The sequence below is a fragment of the Otolemur garnettii genome, unplaced genomic scaffold, assembly GCF_000181295.1.
Source record: "Otolemur garnettii isolate 467f Iridium unplaced genomic scaffold, OtoGar3 scaffold00017, whole genome shotgun sequence".
Taxonomy (NCBI): Eukaryota; Metazoa; Chordata; class Mammalia; order Primates; family Galagidae; genus Otolemur; species Otolemur garnettii.
This window is the reverse complement of record NW_003852412.1, coordinates 17,343,193-17,360,391: the sequence shown is the minus strand read 5'-3', so window position 1 is coordinate 17,360,391 and position 17,199 is coordinate 17,343,193. Positions and strand designations below refer to the sequence as shown.

Below are 17,199 nucleotides of genomic sequence, written 5' to 3'. Positions count from 1 at the left end.
TAAAGAAACAGCTTTTAAAAATTCTGCCAGAGAGTTAAAATACTTGAGGGGAATAGAAGCGTCACAAATATTCCTATAGGCAAAACAATTAAATCATAAAATAAACAACATTATAACCCAGATTTTTAGGAAAGAAAGGTAACACATATCTACCTTATGAATTATTTGATCCAACGAATCATAGCATTACTTGGAACTGAGCTCGATTGTATTTATGTTGCAAATAGTTAAAGCCACACTAAAATATCCAAAAATACTATAAAATATGTTGCATTTGTATGAAAATAACATTTAAACTATAGACCTATTACCCACCCTAGAAGTTGTATAATAAACTTATAACATCCTAGAAGAAAAAAAAACAAAGCAAACCATTAGATGCCTTTGTGTTAACCCTGGGGATATTCAAAACAGTTTTAGCTGTTCACATTGTTAAGTACTCAGGGTTAATAGTTAAAGACCGATGGAATGTTAACACAGTCTAGTGCTACACTTGAGTAGTAATGTATGGAAAGACACTGAAATTAAAACACTTTGTTCTGCATGTTCTGAAGTGATGTAACAGCGATGATTTGGTTATATTAGATGACAAAGCAGGGCTTCTCATGACTTTTAAAATAAAACCATTATCTAACATTCTTCCAAATTGTTTAACATTCTTCCAACTCTTGTACAAATATAGGAAACTAAAACATTTATTTTTTTCACACTCCAGTTATCTTCTAATGGTAGCATTTGGTATGTTGATATATTTTATCCCCCAAGAGCAATGTTCAAGAAAAAACGATGACTGCTTTCTATGCTATGTCTAGAAAGCAAAGACTTACCTGTCTTGTTTTCTCTGACCCCAATAATATAAAGATTTATGTCTGAGTGGAATTTGGTTCCTGCTGGGGGTTGTGGAGTAGAGAGGGCCTGAGGTCCCATAGGCTCTTTGCTTTCCACAGTAGGTGGTCTTGTTGGCTGTGCAGCAGAAGTACGTGAAGTTGTGAAATATTCTCTATCAATATCAGTTTCTGTTTCCTTAGCTACAATATCATCTAGGGCAGTGGGAGGAACACGAGATGATGATTCTCCAATGACAACCATGTCCCTGGTTGTCTCTTCACCAGGTTCCCTGACAATGAGGGGTGGTTTCTCTGTAGAGGCTGAAGACGGCTTGAACACAGAAGTTGTGTGAAGTTTGTCTGCTGAATCGAAGACAGCGGTGGCATCACTTGGACCTGTGGCTTTAATTGTTGAAAATTTGGGGAGTTCCGTGGCTTTGGGCTTTTCAAATAATCCTGAGCCTAAGTCAATATACTCTGGAGATGTTTTCTCTCTCTCCTCGGGAGTGGTTTCCTCTGTAAGCTGGGTAGGACTCAAAGGTGTCATGAATTCTGTGGGACCACTGCTTTCTGTTTCGTATCCTTCGTCAACCCCTTTTGGTGTCAGTGTTACTACTTCATCTATTTTTGCTTTGTGCTCAGTTATAGCACCAGCTGGATATGACACACTGTGCTCAATTTTTCCAACAGGGGTTGTTTCTAAAACTGGGACTTTCTCAGAAACTGTCATCACCTTATCTTCAGAGACTGTATACGCTGATCCATCACCTTCTTGTTCATCTGACAGTGTTGTTGCCTCCTTGGGCATGCCAGCCGTGGAACTGAGCGTGAGAACTGGTTTCTCTGCAGTCTGTTCTTTCCAAGGGAACACCTCCTCTGTGGGTTCTGTTGTTGTAACAGTGCGATGAGATGTGGTTGCATCGAGGCGAGTCTGATCAATGACACGTATGTCTTGAGAGGGTTCACCTAGAACTTCACCTTCTGAAGGAACAGAAGGCACTGACACTCCCCATCCTGTCTTGGGAATTACAGAAAGAGGAATGGTATGGGAAGATTCTACATAAGTAGTAGGCTCCTGAGTGCTACTATAATTAACAAATGCCAATCCCTCCACCTCTGACGTGTATGCAAATTGGGGAATGGTAGATACTGGCTTAGAGGCATCCACATCTTCTCTTTCATCTAAAGTACTTCCTTCCACGGTTGCATAAACAACTTGGCCTTCTGTGGTTGAGACAAGTGGAACACTTTCTTCAGTGGCCAAATATCTCAAAGTTGATTTTTCTGCAATCCCAACTGATGTAGTTGGCTGAAATCTAATTGTGAATTTCCCATGATCTATTAAGTCTTCCCCAGTAATCTCTTCCAACTCCTTTTGAGTACTATCTGGAACAAGAGTAAATTCATCTCCTCCATCTTCAGTGAAGCTTGGTACTTCTTTATCCTCCCCACTCACCCCCACAGTGGGGAGAAAAGCAAGGGGCCATTTTGGCAAGCCTGGACGTTCTGTAGACTCTAAAGGTTTTGATGTTACATTATCTTCACCCAGTGACCATTTTGATATAGTGACCACCTCATCATCTAAAGTACTGCGGGTCACATGCACTGCTGTAATACTGTCATCATACTCAGTAGTCTCTTGATACCTTCCTGTTTCTAACCCAAATGGAGTTGTCATTTCCTCAGAAGGCTCTGTGAAAGGAATTTGCTCTAAAGAAGATGTGGAAAGCTTCATTCCCGAGAAGATTTCTTCTTCTGTTTTTCCTATAAATGGCTCTTTAGTGATCTTTTCTTGTCTTTCATCCTCTGTGTAAGTATCTGTTCTCATTTCTGGCATTGGAGTTTTTGTTTTTTCTCTTCCTGGTGTCATTTCTGTTTGTGGAGAGGGATAAATAACTGTGGATAATCCCTCTACTAATATTTTATCACCAAAATAAGGAAATAATTCTACTTCTGTATGAAGCTGTGAAGGAAAAGGTGTACTAGACAGATACTTGCCAATAATATCTTCAGTTACCCTACCGTTAGTTGGTCTCTCTTCCCAGGCGTCTAGGGATGATCCATTGTCAGACATGGCTAAAGGTGAAACAGTGGTGGATGCTGAGACTGACTCTGAGTCCCCTAGTAGAGCCTCTGTTGTGTCTTCTGAAGTCTTTGACACTGTAATGACTTCAGGTATTTTGCTAAAGACCAAGGTGCTCTGACCAGATCTAACTGTAAGTGTTCTGTCATCATCAACATCTCGTCCCAAGGTGAATCCATAGGGACTTGCAGTCACCAATTCAGAAATAGTGCTTACAGTTTTCTTTTCAATTTTGGATTCTAGGGTCATTCTTGCAGATACAAATGGTGTTTCAGTTACAGAAAATACCTTGGAAGGAGGATGCTTTGAGATTTCCATAGAGGTTACCAAGGGACCTACTTCTATTTGTTCAATCTGGGTAAATGATTGTTGGGTTTGTGTTTCCCCTGTGACACCACCCCATGATTCAGTAGCATGATGGGAGATGCCTGCTGTACTTTGGAGCACTTCTTCCTTAATTTCTGTCATGTCTGGCTTTCCAAGTGGTTCTGAAGCAGAAGGTGAATAGCTGTCCATATCCCAAGGTTTCTTGGTACTCCCAGCAGGTGTGGGTGATTCAGTGACTAATCTGTCTGTGACAGCCTGAGGTTGGACTGTGGCTTTCTGTTCAAAATTTACCATATTTCCCACAGGGGGGAACTTTGTTGTAATAACAGGTAATTCGTTGACTAAAGGAATGATTGGTGCAGTTCTACTGTGTACCGTTTGTGGTTCTTTGGACAACCTGTGTGATTCAGTTTCTGCGAGGATATTCAATTCGACGGTTGTAGCCTCTGATACATTCTTTTTAGCTAGAAAAATAATTTCAAAGAGTTGATTAGACAAGTCACTAGTAAAAAATTGTATGTCCAGTGTTTGTTAAGTGCTGCTGTGTATTCTGCGGTGACCCAAAAGTGTTTTCTGATGGAGAGGAGTCTAAAAATTATACTTCAATTAACCCAAAGACAGATAATTGAACACTAATAATCACAGATTGATCAATTGCTATGTCACAAAGGCTGTCACTGCTTTTACCCATACATATGAATGCCTATTCTCGGCACAGGAAAATGACTATTATATACTTTTAAGATGAGGAGAAGCCCCTCCCCACCAAACATAAATGCAGAGTTTGGATACAGTAGGTAGTTTATTTATCAGAAACTACAGCAGCAACTTAAAGCCTAGTAGAGAAATGAATACTATTGTTCTGGAGGTTTCTGCACCCCTCCTCCCTCTAGCTTTCTCCACACGATCCCTCCTGCTCTAGAGGCTGCCTAGTATCTCAGGGGAGAGGGTGTGTCTCAGATCTCAAAACAACAAAGAAGCCACATCAAATGTAACCGAGTTACATACATGGGCATTACATGGCCCATAATGTGGAGACTTGCATAAAAACAGGATATTAAAACTTTTTAATACCACGCTTCACTCCATTCCAGGTGTTGGGCATTTGCATCCATCTTCCTTTCAAGTCTGTAGTGGAGATTTTTTTCTAATAAATTACAAAATGTGTCTGGCAGAAGCCAGTTGGCCTTGACCCTGGCTCTACATTTTGTTCCATGTCCTGCACAACTGTGTTCATACTTCCTCAGGGTCCCAGTTCCAGGCTTACTTTAGCATGAAACACAAATGTAGAACAGGAAGTAAAGTAGCCACATGATGTATTTTAGGTCTATAATTACAAATCGCTGGGAACCACCCTGGGCATCAGAAAGAGTAGGCTCAAGCAATATAAAGTAACCTGTCATCATAAAAGGCTACATTATAATGCTCCAGATTCACAGAGAGTGGCCCTCACCGTTTAAAGCAATATAAATTGTGTAGAAATTCGACAGTGTGGGACACAAGAGTCCCCCTCAACACGGGGAAAATGCGGCAGCCTCGAATCTAAAAATTGGGTTTACAAAACAATCAGTGTTTTTAAAAATAAAAAATTAATTCCCAGAGAACTCGAAGGAACTGTTCTGAGGAAAATTGCAATTGTTTTTTTGCTGTATTCTATGACTTCGGCTAATTGCATGGGTAATGTCTGTTCCTCCTGATAAGAACTGTAATATCTGCAGCATGTATAGGATCTTGTTTCTTACTTTTAATAATCCAAAACAGGAGCCCTTAAAAAACGAAATTGGGACCTTTTAGCTCCATCTGCTCTGTCGGAACTTAATCATAAAATGATGTGATTTTGTTTCAAATCAGACTAGTGCTGTAATAGGTTCCTTATTTTTTATCTGGCATGAGCTGTTATTAGCTGTGGTCATTCCCCAGATCATTTTAAATCATTGATTTTATAATTTATTATGGTACATTCAAATATCCTTTAAAGACTGTCACTATTTATCTTTTTATATTAAAACTAAACAAAAAAATAGTTAGAGTCTCTAAAAACATGTTAAATAACCCTTTCCTCCCTTTTTTTTATTTTAAGAAAAGCTTTTTCTGGATTCATTTCCTGAAAGAAGCATTGGTCTATTTTGATTGACATGAACAACTTAAAGACCCAAAATGAGGTGGACCATTATTCTTTTAATTCAATTCTCTATCCTCTGAAATTCCATAACCATTACCTCATTTCACTGCCAAATTTCATGTTTGTCTTATAACTGCATTCTTTGGGGAAATAGTAAAAAATACGTACAGAGAAAGTTCCCATGGAAACACAATATAAACACTTAGCCAACTGCCTATGAAAGAAAATTCAATCATATTATTATTAATAACAACAAAAAGGTTAATTTTGCTCTTTTCCTCTGAGTATTTCCATGGCTGATGAAATTAACTTAAAAAGAGGTGCTATTGTATACAGGCCAAAAAAAGGGGCTACAATCAAATCTTTCTGTATTGCAATTCAACCTCTTTGCTAGCAAATCTCTACAGTGCTAGCAAAATATTTCTATCACGCTTTAAGAATAGACTCAGATTTTACAAGCAAAATAACTGTTTCTCACTGTTAATTATTATAGTTTGCTGTTGCTTTCTCCTGGCTCCGTTGCACTGTAAAGTGATTGCAATAATGTCTCAGAATCTGCCCAACACAGCCAGGATTTTCGTGACTTTATTTTCAAAAACAAGGGTTTTCGATACTTTTAGAGCCCTGTTTATTAAAAAAAAATAAAGTCTGCTTACAATTAAGTTAATTAATTCTACTACCTAAAATGGAAAACCTCAGACTTCCTTTTGTGCTTGTGTGGCTTTTTCCTCAATTTAACAGCTGATTTCAATCACAACTCAGCGTATCTGATCATCTGTGCCATTTGTTTCAGCCATTCCAAAACAGCAAATAATTTTTAAAAGCACAAATATCTAAAAGAAAAAAGACATCTAAGAATCAAGGCTGCTTTATGAATGATGACTGTCAGAAGGGTAAAAACACAACCCCAGCTTATTTTCAGCGCCCTTCTGTTACAGAAGGTGCATTCACATGGAGAAGTTACGATCTTGGAAAGCTACCAGCGTTCCTGCAACTTCAGGACTGAGGAAGCCAACAAAAATCAGCATGCAGCTTTTCCCACAAAGGTTCCCTTCCACCCTGTGCAGCTGTCCGCCCCACAGATGTTTCACATCTCTGTCTTTATGGCATTTTTGTCCTATGGCCTATCTTCTCTGTGCTTCTGTTGCAAGACATGAGGCAGATTTTCCTAATAAAATATAAAACTCCCATTTGCAGCCTGATAGTCAATGTCACTTACATTTCCCACTGTCTACATTATAGAAAAATAACTAACTTCAATGTGTCTCTTCCATATTACATTTATTATACATATATAAGTGGAAACACGGGAAGAAGTCACAATTAGACTGAATATTCGATAGGTTGAATCTGGGTCATGGGTGGGGAAAGCATTAAGATTGGAAAGGAACAAAGGAATTAGAATTCAAACTACCTTTAAGAGTTTTATGAGTGGCTGGGCACAGTGGCTCACACCTGTAGTGCTAGCAGTCTGGAAGCCGAGGTGGGAGGATCCCTTGAGCTCAGGAGTTCAAGGCCAACCTGAGCGAGAACAAGAGTCCATCTCTACTAAACACAGAAAAACTATCCTTGTGTCGGTAGGGAGGGTAGTCCCAACTACTCGGGAGGCTGAGGCAAGAGGAATTCTTAAGCCCAACAGCTTGAGGTTGCCATGAGCTACCATGCCAGGGCACAGTATCCAGGATGACAAAGTGAGACTCTCAAAATAAATAAATAAATAAACAAACAAATAAATAGTTTTATGAGTGAGTGAATGCTAACAGATTCAAATTCAATAAATAGGAAACATTTTAAAAATACCAATTATAAAGACATCAGTTTTGACACCTATGGTCAGATTATAAACTAGAGCACAAAAAAAGATAAAGGACTGACCATGGTTTACCAAGGCAGGCCAATTTTTTAAATACACCAGTGTATCAGATAGCACAGGAAGTGGTGAGAACTGATTTAGCCTTCCCTAGACCACCATTTTGAGTTCCAAACATGATCAAACATGAAAAACCGTGAAGGCTCAAAATAAGATCGGATCAGTGATTAAGGTGACATTTAGAGATTGAAATTTCAAAACAAGACAATGTTTCAGTTAAAAGAGACTGAGGGGGATAACTTAAAATTGTGTTCAACAATAGAAATAGCCTTGATTTACATTTTGTTTTCCAACTTACAAAGGGAACAAAGGTTCAAACTCTAGTGCAATGGACTCAATTAGAAAAAACCATGAAAGTGATGGTTGTAGAATATTAGAATGGGTTTCCTGGTAACATGCTGTCTCTGCCTATTCCAGAGGTCACGAATAACATTCAGTGAGAGATTATCATGTGTCTTGAAGGGTTTTGATTCACTTAAATTGGGGATATAATCAGATATGATCTTTCAAAGCCCTGTATAACTCCCTAACTTTCTTAAAACTTTCTTAATTCTGCAGTCAAAGAAATTAAAAAGTTCACAAATGGTCTAATCGTCAAGGGAAAATAAAGAGGAAAACTTCATTTCGCAAAGGCATTCATTTACCTGGCTTTTCAATCTATTTCACAAGAATAGAGTCTAACGATATCTTTATTCCTCATTGCTCCTTGTGTATTCAGTGACTTTACAAGGAAATGGGAATTATAGCAAAGCAAAATTTGACATTGTTCATTCACCAACTGGCTTCAAAACCACTTTCTACATTTGGTAAAAGCAAACAAGAAAAATGCGTTTATATTTCTAAATTCCTCTACCTAGCCAGCCAGCTGTACATCTCTGAAGTTAGTTTTGAAATTGTAGCTGAGGCTACACTCCTTATAAACTTCAACCTACAGAATTTTGTCACTATTTGACTATGTGGAAAAGTGGACATTCGGGAAGTCATTTTGACAATAGTTTTCAAACTCATTAAAAATATGTAACAAAAGAATTCGTGAAGAATGAATTAGAAATTTGGGAAAGCTGGAGTCATTGTGTATGGTTTAAGGAAGGCTAAACGTTCTTAAACTTTCATGTGCTAAGTGAATTGTGTGTGATAAAGTCTTAGGTAGGAAAGAAAGAAACAAGAAGCTCAATATAAAATAGGAATCCATTACATTTCCAAGTTATAAACATTTAAATAAATTAGAGAGCAAATATGGATCTAAACCTGCAAACATTTTTCTTGGATTTTATGTCGATTTTTAGTAGATGGTTATTCTATTTGACTCTAAGTACCTTGTTAATTCATACATTCATATGAATTCTTCAATTAAATAAATAATTTAAAACACATCAGCATGAATTTTTTTAACAGCTGTCTTTGTGGCTATAGATAGGCTTTGATTTAAATTTTACCCTCAGGTCAGGAAAAAGTGTTACTTAAAAGTTTTGTAGTGCCAATTTTATAAAGCACAAGAAAACATAATTACGGCTGGATAAATCTCCTCTGTCCCTAATCTAATGTCTCCAGCCCCTCCCCCGCTACACACCAATCTGATTCTGTTCCTTAATCACAGCAGCCACTTAATGTAAAACTGATTTTAGAGCCTGAACGACTTGAAAATCACTGTTGCAAGAATGTGGCTTAAAGGAGCGCACGTCTGTCAACTTTTAGAGATACAGATTTTGTTACTGTTGTTTGTTTTCCTAAAATGATTAAAGAAGGCTTTTTTCTGTTGTTTCAGGGCTTGAGAATAAAAGCGTGTGTTTTCTATGGCTTTTTATGGACCAGTCAGCTTGTATCACCCTAATATACAACCCATGGCTTTAACACTAAGGTGAATTTGAAGGAGGAGATTCAAGCAGAGGTGTCTTAACTGGGAGACGGAAGTATACGAAATCAAACCGTTCAGCTGCCCTGCCATCTATTCTGCTGACTATTAGACAAAATACCTGTAGATTTCACTTTAGAAACTGAATACATAATAAACTAGGATATTTTCTACTCATTTTAGCTACATATTGCTGTATCAAGATAGATCAAAAACTCAAAATGTTTTCTCTCATTCAGTACAACCTGACTCCATCTTGGACATATTCAAGGTCACCAAAACTTCTGGGAGATCTTTGTTTAGTTAGAGCAACAGATACTCTGCAGGAAGTATTACAATGCAACTCTAGATTACTTGCTTATTTAAGCATTCTATAATTATCTTACTATATCATGTGACCGTAATTACTAAAACAATTTAAGAACATCTGACAAATGAAAACAATTATACCATAAATATCAAGAGATGTTACTGAAACCCAATTTTAAGTAGTAAAGTTAATAGAAGATAGTCTACTTATGTTACACATTGCAAACAGCATATTGTACTTTGGTATGATACTATAGAATTAATCACTGGAAGGCACATATTTCCATTTTTTGAACTAAAATGAGACGAGTGGACATTTTTATTGATAGCATGGTTCCTTTTTAAGTACACATTGAACATTACGGCTACCCACGTCAGCTCCAAGTACTCACCTGCAATTACTTAAATTTAAATTCTCCACCATTTCAAAGAAAGAGTGATACCAAACAAAGACAAAATGAGCAGAAACTAAGGATTTAACTCAGCCACAGTTGGCTTCAGCATTATAGCACCAACTGAATTGCATTTAAGGACTGTAATTAACATAAAATAACTAGTCTGAAATGTGTCCTGTGGCTCTGGGCACAACAGGCACAGTTAAGACCTTAACTCCGTATTTCCGCGTCCCTTCTAAAGATCCATTTGTCAAACGTCCTCTTGTTTGAACCACATCACTGCTGTTCGGTTTGCTTACTTTTGGAAACCACTAAACTGTTCCCATTGTACACACTTCTGACACGTGGAATCCATCCCAATGGCTAGTTGAACATGATCAATGCATGCCTTCGAAGTATTTTTTTTAATCTGTAATGTTTAAAAAGGTATCAAACACTTACGTTCAAAGCAGTAGGCATCAAATCTGCTATCAGGGGGAGGGAAGCCTGTCTGGTTCTCAAAACGATACAGGGTTCTCACCCCAAGTAGACCACCTCCACACTGCGCCCTGGCCACAGTCACAGGGTGGCGCACGCTGGCGTCCGATAACCACCCGTAATCACACTGGTCGAAGCCGTTCCTCCAAGCCGCCTGCAGCTCCCCCACCGTCGCCAGCCTGGCCTCCCTGTGTTCACACTCTGCTTTAGCCTCCTCGAAGGTGAATTTGTTGGGAGCAGTGATGTGGAACACATCACCTAAAAAAAGAAGAGAGTGGAAAAAGTTCTAAGTTGTATTGTTCATTCCTGTCCTGTTTTGATGGGGAACATGTCATACTCTTTTCATTTCAAGGCAGCTTCTGATACCTTAAAGCAGAAAACATATTGGTTACTTACCTCATTATAATTGTTAATGTATAACAATAAATACCACATACATGAGAAAAGTTTCTTTTCTTTTCTGCTTTTTTTTTTTTTTTTTGAGACTGAGTCTCACTTTGTCACCCTTAGTAGAGTACCCTGGCATCATAGCTCACAAACTCTTGAGCTCAAGTGGTCCTCTTGCCTCAGCCTTTCAAGTAGCTGGGGCTAAAGGTACCCACCACAATACCTGGCTAGTTTTAGAGACAGAGTCTTGCTCTTACTCAGGCTGGTCTTGAACTCCTGAGCTCAAGCAATCCACTTCCCTCAGCCTCTCAGAGTGCTAGGATTACAGCTCTGAGCTACTGTGCAAAGTTTTATTCTATGTGTGTGTGTGTGTGTGTGTGTGTGTATGTTTGTGTACATGTGTTTGTGGGAGGAGTGTGTATTCCCACAGGCCACAGAAGAAGTCATTTGATAATAAAATTTTATAATACATCCTTTAAACTCACTTGGTTCACAATCCAAGCGATTCTTTATATTCCTACCCAGGAAGCAGGTTTTCTCCTTAAGGAAAGGTCTGTGGTGCACTTACTGACATGGCATGCTGGAAGGAAGAAGCCCCCAAGGTCGTGCCACTCTGGTTATCCCAAAATCAAATAGTAATTCTCTGATTCCTCTTTCTCATATATCACTACCAACAAAATGGATTAAAACTCCATCAAATCAAATGAATAAATAAGAAAACCTTCAAAAGTTTCACACAGGCAGGGATGAGAGCAGTCTGGGTGCCGCTTCCTGACTTCCCATCCCAGGCACAGGGCTGCCATGCTAGCTGAGAGGCTGGGGTCTGAGCAAGAGCACAGGGCCAGGGTGTGTGAGGCCTCTTGAGCTCTCAGGGGCCAAAGGGACCCTTTAAAGGAAGCCCTTTTTCCAGTTGCTTTGCCCTGAGAGGATACCTTTGAAATCAGTCTGCCCCTTGGGGGTTACTTTTTTCTAATTCTCACAGATACCATAAGTACTAGCAGGGGCTCTAACCAGAGTCAGAAAACTTCTGTTTCTGCTGACTGATTAACAAGGAAAAGGCTGGACATTGACTTTGCTCATCTCCAGGTCCAATTAGCAGAGGGCCTATTCATGACCATTTAACATGTCACACAGATTTCGGAATTGCTTAAAGTGGCATTTTAGGTGGACGACTAGCATAACAGTTTGGGGAAATAAATTCAATTTAAATTAAATGATACTTTTCACATATGAGCACAAGCGGCTCAGAGACAGACAGAATTAGAGAACACACAAGCAGACGGAGCCGACAGGAGGAGGGACAGGAGAAGCCTCTGAATGGTGACGGCCCATTACTGTGGCAGCTCCAGGCCCTGTCCCCCCTCGCTGTGGCTGATCTCTGCCTCTGTGATAGATCAGACAGGCGGGACACAGACCGCTCTCATGATTCCGACCTTCATCTGACTAAATCCAGATGGAACGAGAACAAGCCACAGTTGGAAATGAATCACGCGTTACTCTCTCTCAGGGTGTGATCACTTCATAAAACAAGAAAAATTAGTCAGGGGGAAAAACGGCCACATATTTTCGTCACTACATCTAAAATTGCTACTGAGGAAACAAAGCCAAATTTCAATAAGTGCTTTTTAAAGAAGAGAAAGAAAAAGTACTTTTACCTGGTTGGAAGGACTGTTACAGGTGAGAACGGGTTTTTTGTTCTTAATTTTCTAGTCTGGCAAATGACAGTGATCTCAGTAGAAAAACACACTGTCAGAACCAGTTCCCTCTTCCTCCTCCCACTACGGCCCTCTTTCTAATAAGTTTAAAAAACAGAAGGGTCGCAGTGCCAGCTCCGTAGAAGGTATTTAATATTTGTGAAATTAATGTCATTTCCAGTTCTTGTTAAGAAATGAGGTATTAGGCTCGGCGCCCACAGCACAGTGGTTATGGCACCAGCCACCCACGTACACTGAATGTGGTGGGTTTGAACCTGACCTGGGCCAGCTAAACAACAACTGCAACAAAAAATAGCCAGGTGCTGTGGTGGGTGCCTGCAGTCCCGGCTACTTGGGAGGTTGAAGCAAGAGAGTTGCTTAAGCCCAAGTGTTTGAGGTTTCTGTGAGCTGTGACATCACTGCACTCTACAGAGGGTGACAAAGTGAGACTCTGTCTCAAAAAAAAAAAAAAAAAAAAAGAAATAAGGCACTGTCAAATAAAGCTTTGGACTTTGTTCCAAGCAACATGGGGAAAGGCAGTTGAAGAAGCTGGGTCACCTCAGGACCAGCTTAAGGGAAAGGGAAAGGGAAAGGGAAAGTTCTTAGGCTTGAGAGGGTGCCAGCATAAGAGGGAAGGTGACAGAACTTTCCCCTCATGGCTGGAGCACTTGGCCTTGTTAGTACAGCTGGAAGAGCAGCTTTGGTGCCTCTGGGTCCTGCATTTCCTCAGATACTTCTATGTGAGGTGAAACTACCATCCTCTCAGTAACAAGTGTGGTCAGCTAATCTCAGTCAGGCAGAGATACAATCAGCTGAGTCAACCCACCCCAAGCAGCACTGTCAGCCTGAGTGTTGGGGACAACCACTTCTCCAAGCAGGATCTCACAGCCCAAGAGCTACTGAGGAAAAGTGACAGCATGATTTCCTGGGTAAGTGGCTTCCCAGTTATGAACAGCAAACATGCGTGGGTATGAAAAGAAAGAAAGGTTTCAATAGGTCCTGGTAGGTTACAAAGAGAATTCCCTTATTATCAGTCAATTCAAACCTACATTTATAAGACTTTTCATGTAGAAACTTTTGTTAAATTTCATTTTTTTATTGAAATATCATCCTCTTAATTCATTATTTGGAGTATAAATTTTCATTTTTAGGCTTGATACCTACAGAATAATGATCTTACTGCTTTAAACTGATTAAATTCTGTCATCCTCATGGCTTGTTTCATGATGTAGGAACTTTTCAAACATTGCAAATAAAAACTGTAAAAAACATGCTGACAGAGATATTACCATTAGGTTTTTTGGAACTCAGATAGAAAAAAAAGGAAGATTTAACAGGAATCAATTGAGTTTACTTTAAGGTGAGGATGAAAAGAATTCGTCTATTAAGATAATGTGCGGTCAGTCATCTTAGGGGGCATAATTATTGTTTTTCTTCGGAATAACAAGAAAAAGAACAGAAAAACGTTTACTTTAATTCTGTTCCAAAAAGTAATTACCTAAGCCTTCCTGAATCATAATTTACTATGAACATTCCCTTGTTCATCTTACCAACCTAATGATGTGGTGAAGCATCTACACTCTGCAACTATCTTAGTGTGTCTTTAATCTCTAATAAATAATGCTTTATATCAAATGCAAGAAGTTAAATGTCCAAATTTTTGTCCTTTCTTGTGCCACCCGTGCTATTAAAGCCAGGCCATCTGTACGTGGATTTGTTTCATGAAATAGTTTGGAAAACATCGTTTGAAAGACACGTGTTAATCAAGTAGATGAATCTCAATGTATTTACAACAAACATAACTTAGTATTAGGTTTCTAGTATGTACTAACCTGCTTGAGACTTGACCGCAGTGAGCGGCCCAGGTAACCAGACAGAATCAGAACAGGATGGCACAAAGCAAAGTGGAGACTGAGTCAGTTGCCTCCTTGGGTTGTGTTGCGAGGGGGCGAAAGAGGGGACAGCACAGACCAGGGAACACCAAGGAAGGGGCTAAGGCAGCAGGTTTAAGCAGAACACGGGAGGAGTTCATTGCTGAAAAAGAAGCTCATTTTGCAAAAAGCCAGTCGAGGTACAGCAGCAGGCTTTCTCATCAACAATAATTTCCAAGTCTTTCAAACTCATATCCCACAGAAAAATGCAAATTTTAGGCTCAACACCAACCACTTTTAACACTGAGAAAAGCAGTCAAGGTGTTAACATTTTTAAGGTTGCTATTGATCTACTTTCAATGTTTTAATCTTTAGTCAGGAATTATTAATAAGTCAAACAATACTTTCTAACCTATAGCACAGTAGCATGAAACTGGACAAAAATGAAGTCTGAGCCAGTAACAGTAATGCAAATGCAGGCTTGGCCCAAAAGTGAACAGTTATATAGACAAAGATAAAATCTAAAATGTACAGGCAAAGACAAATCGTCTCCAAAAGATGGACAAAGGGAAAGCCATGGGTCCCAGCAAACTGGGAGATGAAACAGAGCCCCTGGATCCATTCTCTTAGTTTCTCTGTTGCAACATGATTTAAGTGGCCCAGCTGCCCAAACTCCTGCCCTGAGGTTATCTATAGGCACCTTTTAGTCTCTGACAGGAATAATAAATTTCCTTCTAAGTTAGTACCATCTCTAGAGTTGGGGCGTGGGTTGGAGCACAGTCTTCTTTGAGAGAAAATGCCTATTGTCTTAGCATAAAGCAAGGTTGTATTTGGTCTCTACTCCTGGATACTTGGACCCAAATAATATAATATGTTTTTAGAATAGCTGGATAGTTGCCCTTCTGGAAAACAAGCATCTTTTTTATAGTTTAACAAGAAGTCTACTATCAAGTTCCAGTAGTAGCCTCATCAGACAGGACATTGATAGGACACTAATCAAAGTCATCCTTAGAACACAGCTTTGGAACATGTTTCAAGATGTTATCTGACTATGAGAGAATAATTTATTTTTCTCTAATTAAATGCAGCAAATAAATGTGAAGAAATGTATGAAATATCTCTTTTATATGCCAAAGGATGCATTGCTTAAGGTGTCCGGTTGTTATAAGAACTCATCATGGTGTATACGTGTACATTCAGATTTGTGTACACATAAAGTATAATGGAGAGCAGAGAATATAATACACAGGATAATGTGCATGTTCATATGGAAAACACATATGCAGTATCTTAAGCAATATTTTTTCCAAAATTTCAAGCTAAATGCTGTGGCTTTGAATTATTCCTGTTGCTTCAACTTTCTAGGAATGTTCTAGAAGAAACTGGGATCCACGGTTGGTGTAAGACTTTCATGTCTGGTGATGTTCTACAAACTAAATTCATCTTAATCATGGGAATTAATGTCAGAAATATTATGGGAAAAAATAGTTTAATTTGACCACTAGCTGCTACAAGACTCCCTGAAAAGTGGACCATGCCTGTTCTTCTTCCACACTTGAGATTGCTGAGTGGAAAAGCTGCTTCTTGGCAGACTGAAACCTGACAAATACTGAAACTCTAAGCAATGATGACAATAAGAATAGATCACAACTATGGCCCAGGATGAAGGAGGGGGGATGGGAGGGGAGGGAGGAGATCAGATGGAGGGAGGGTGAACAGTGGGATCACACCTATGGTGCATATTGCATGGGTACCTGTTGGATCTATTAAGTATAGAGTACAAATGTCTTAACATAATAATTAAGTAAATAAGGTGAGGGATATATTAACCAGTACGATGTAAGCATTCCAAATTATATATGAAATCAGCACATTGTACCCCACAAATGCATTAATGTGTACATGATCTACCTCTTAATGATTTAATACAATAAATAAATAAATAAATAAAAATGACCCACAGTGCTCATAAGCTAGAGTTTCTATCCATGAGTCACTCAGCAAAATTATTACAGGGCTTAAGTCTGGAGCAAAGCTAGGATGGACTGTTTCTCTATCACCGACAATTCCTTTGAATCACCAAGGTGAAAGGAGGAATTGATCCCAGATAATCCCACGTTCTGTCCGGACAGCAGCTGATGGGATGCCCCTGTGGTTCAAAGTGGAGACTGCACCAGAGTTTTCCAGCTGAGCCTATTTGCTGGGTGGTGTGATCAATGTTTATGCTTCTGTTCATCTGTGCTCACAGTCCGACTATACCAAACTGTTCGGTCTGCAGTAATGTCTTACAAACTAATTGCAATTTCCTTGTCCCTTTGGGAACAGAACTTCCTGTTTGTTTTTCATTTTCACTAGGAAAGTTTAAGATTTGTAAATGCTTTTATAATTCCTTGCTATTTGGCTCAAAATAGTATGTAAGTCATAAATGTGTGCAAAAGTAGATGAGATGAGGAAGCTGGAAGTGCTTATAGAAAATGAGCTTCTAAAAACCCATAGGATAAAACCACTTACAGAATGTATCAAATATCAAGGTGAAAACAGCAATTCAACATAATTAGTAGCTTTGAAGTGTTGGACTTTTAAGTTTTTTCAAAGAAGGTCCCAGTGTCTCTCTCTTTCTCTTTCTCCTTTGCCAGTATCTGTATCCTCCAGATCAAAGCAGTGGAGACTAATGCTCCTTATCCACTGGAACATGAAATCCATCAGTTTGGTTAACAGGTGACATATACTGCTATATAAACTTTTGAGGACCAATATTTGCAGATAATTTAAAAGCATGTCAACTCCCCCAAAGATTTGATCCTTAACCTGCACAAAGGTAAGTCTTCTATTAACAGTAACAAGAAAACTCTAGGGCTGCCAAAATCACTTTATTTTAGAAGCCAGAGTTAGCATTAATTAGCCTGGTAATGTTTCGATTTGGGTAGTAATGAGACTAGAAAGCGAGGTAGGCACCCTCTACATTTCTCACTTGTATTATGCTAA

The 17,199-nt window shown here is 39.0% G+C and overlaps 1 protein-coding gene across 2 annotated transcripts in view; it reads right to left on the bottom strand.

The window, feature by feature from the left end:
• Nucleotides 1-17,199, bottom strand: part of VCAN (versican) — a 112,390-nt gene that overhangs the window by 63,408 nt on the left and 31,783 nt on the right. Inside the window, exons 6-7 of one of the 2 annotated variants that reach the window (XM_003785960.3) lie at nt 10,227-10,520; nt 828-3,701 (exon numbers count right to left, since the gene is read on the bottom strand). In XM_003785960.3, coding sequence (XP_003786008.1) covers nt 828-3,701; nt 10,227-10,520 — 3,168 coding nt within the window. The remainder of the gene's footprint in view (nt 1-827; nt 3,702-10,226; nt 10,521-17,199) is intronic. The other variant, XM_023510877.1, reaches the window with a different exon arrangement.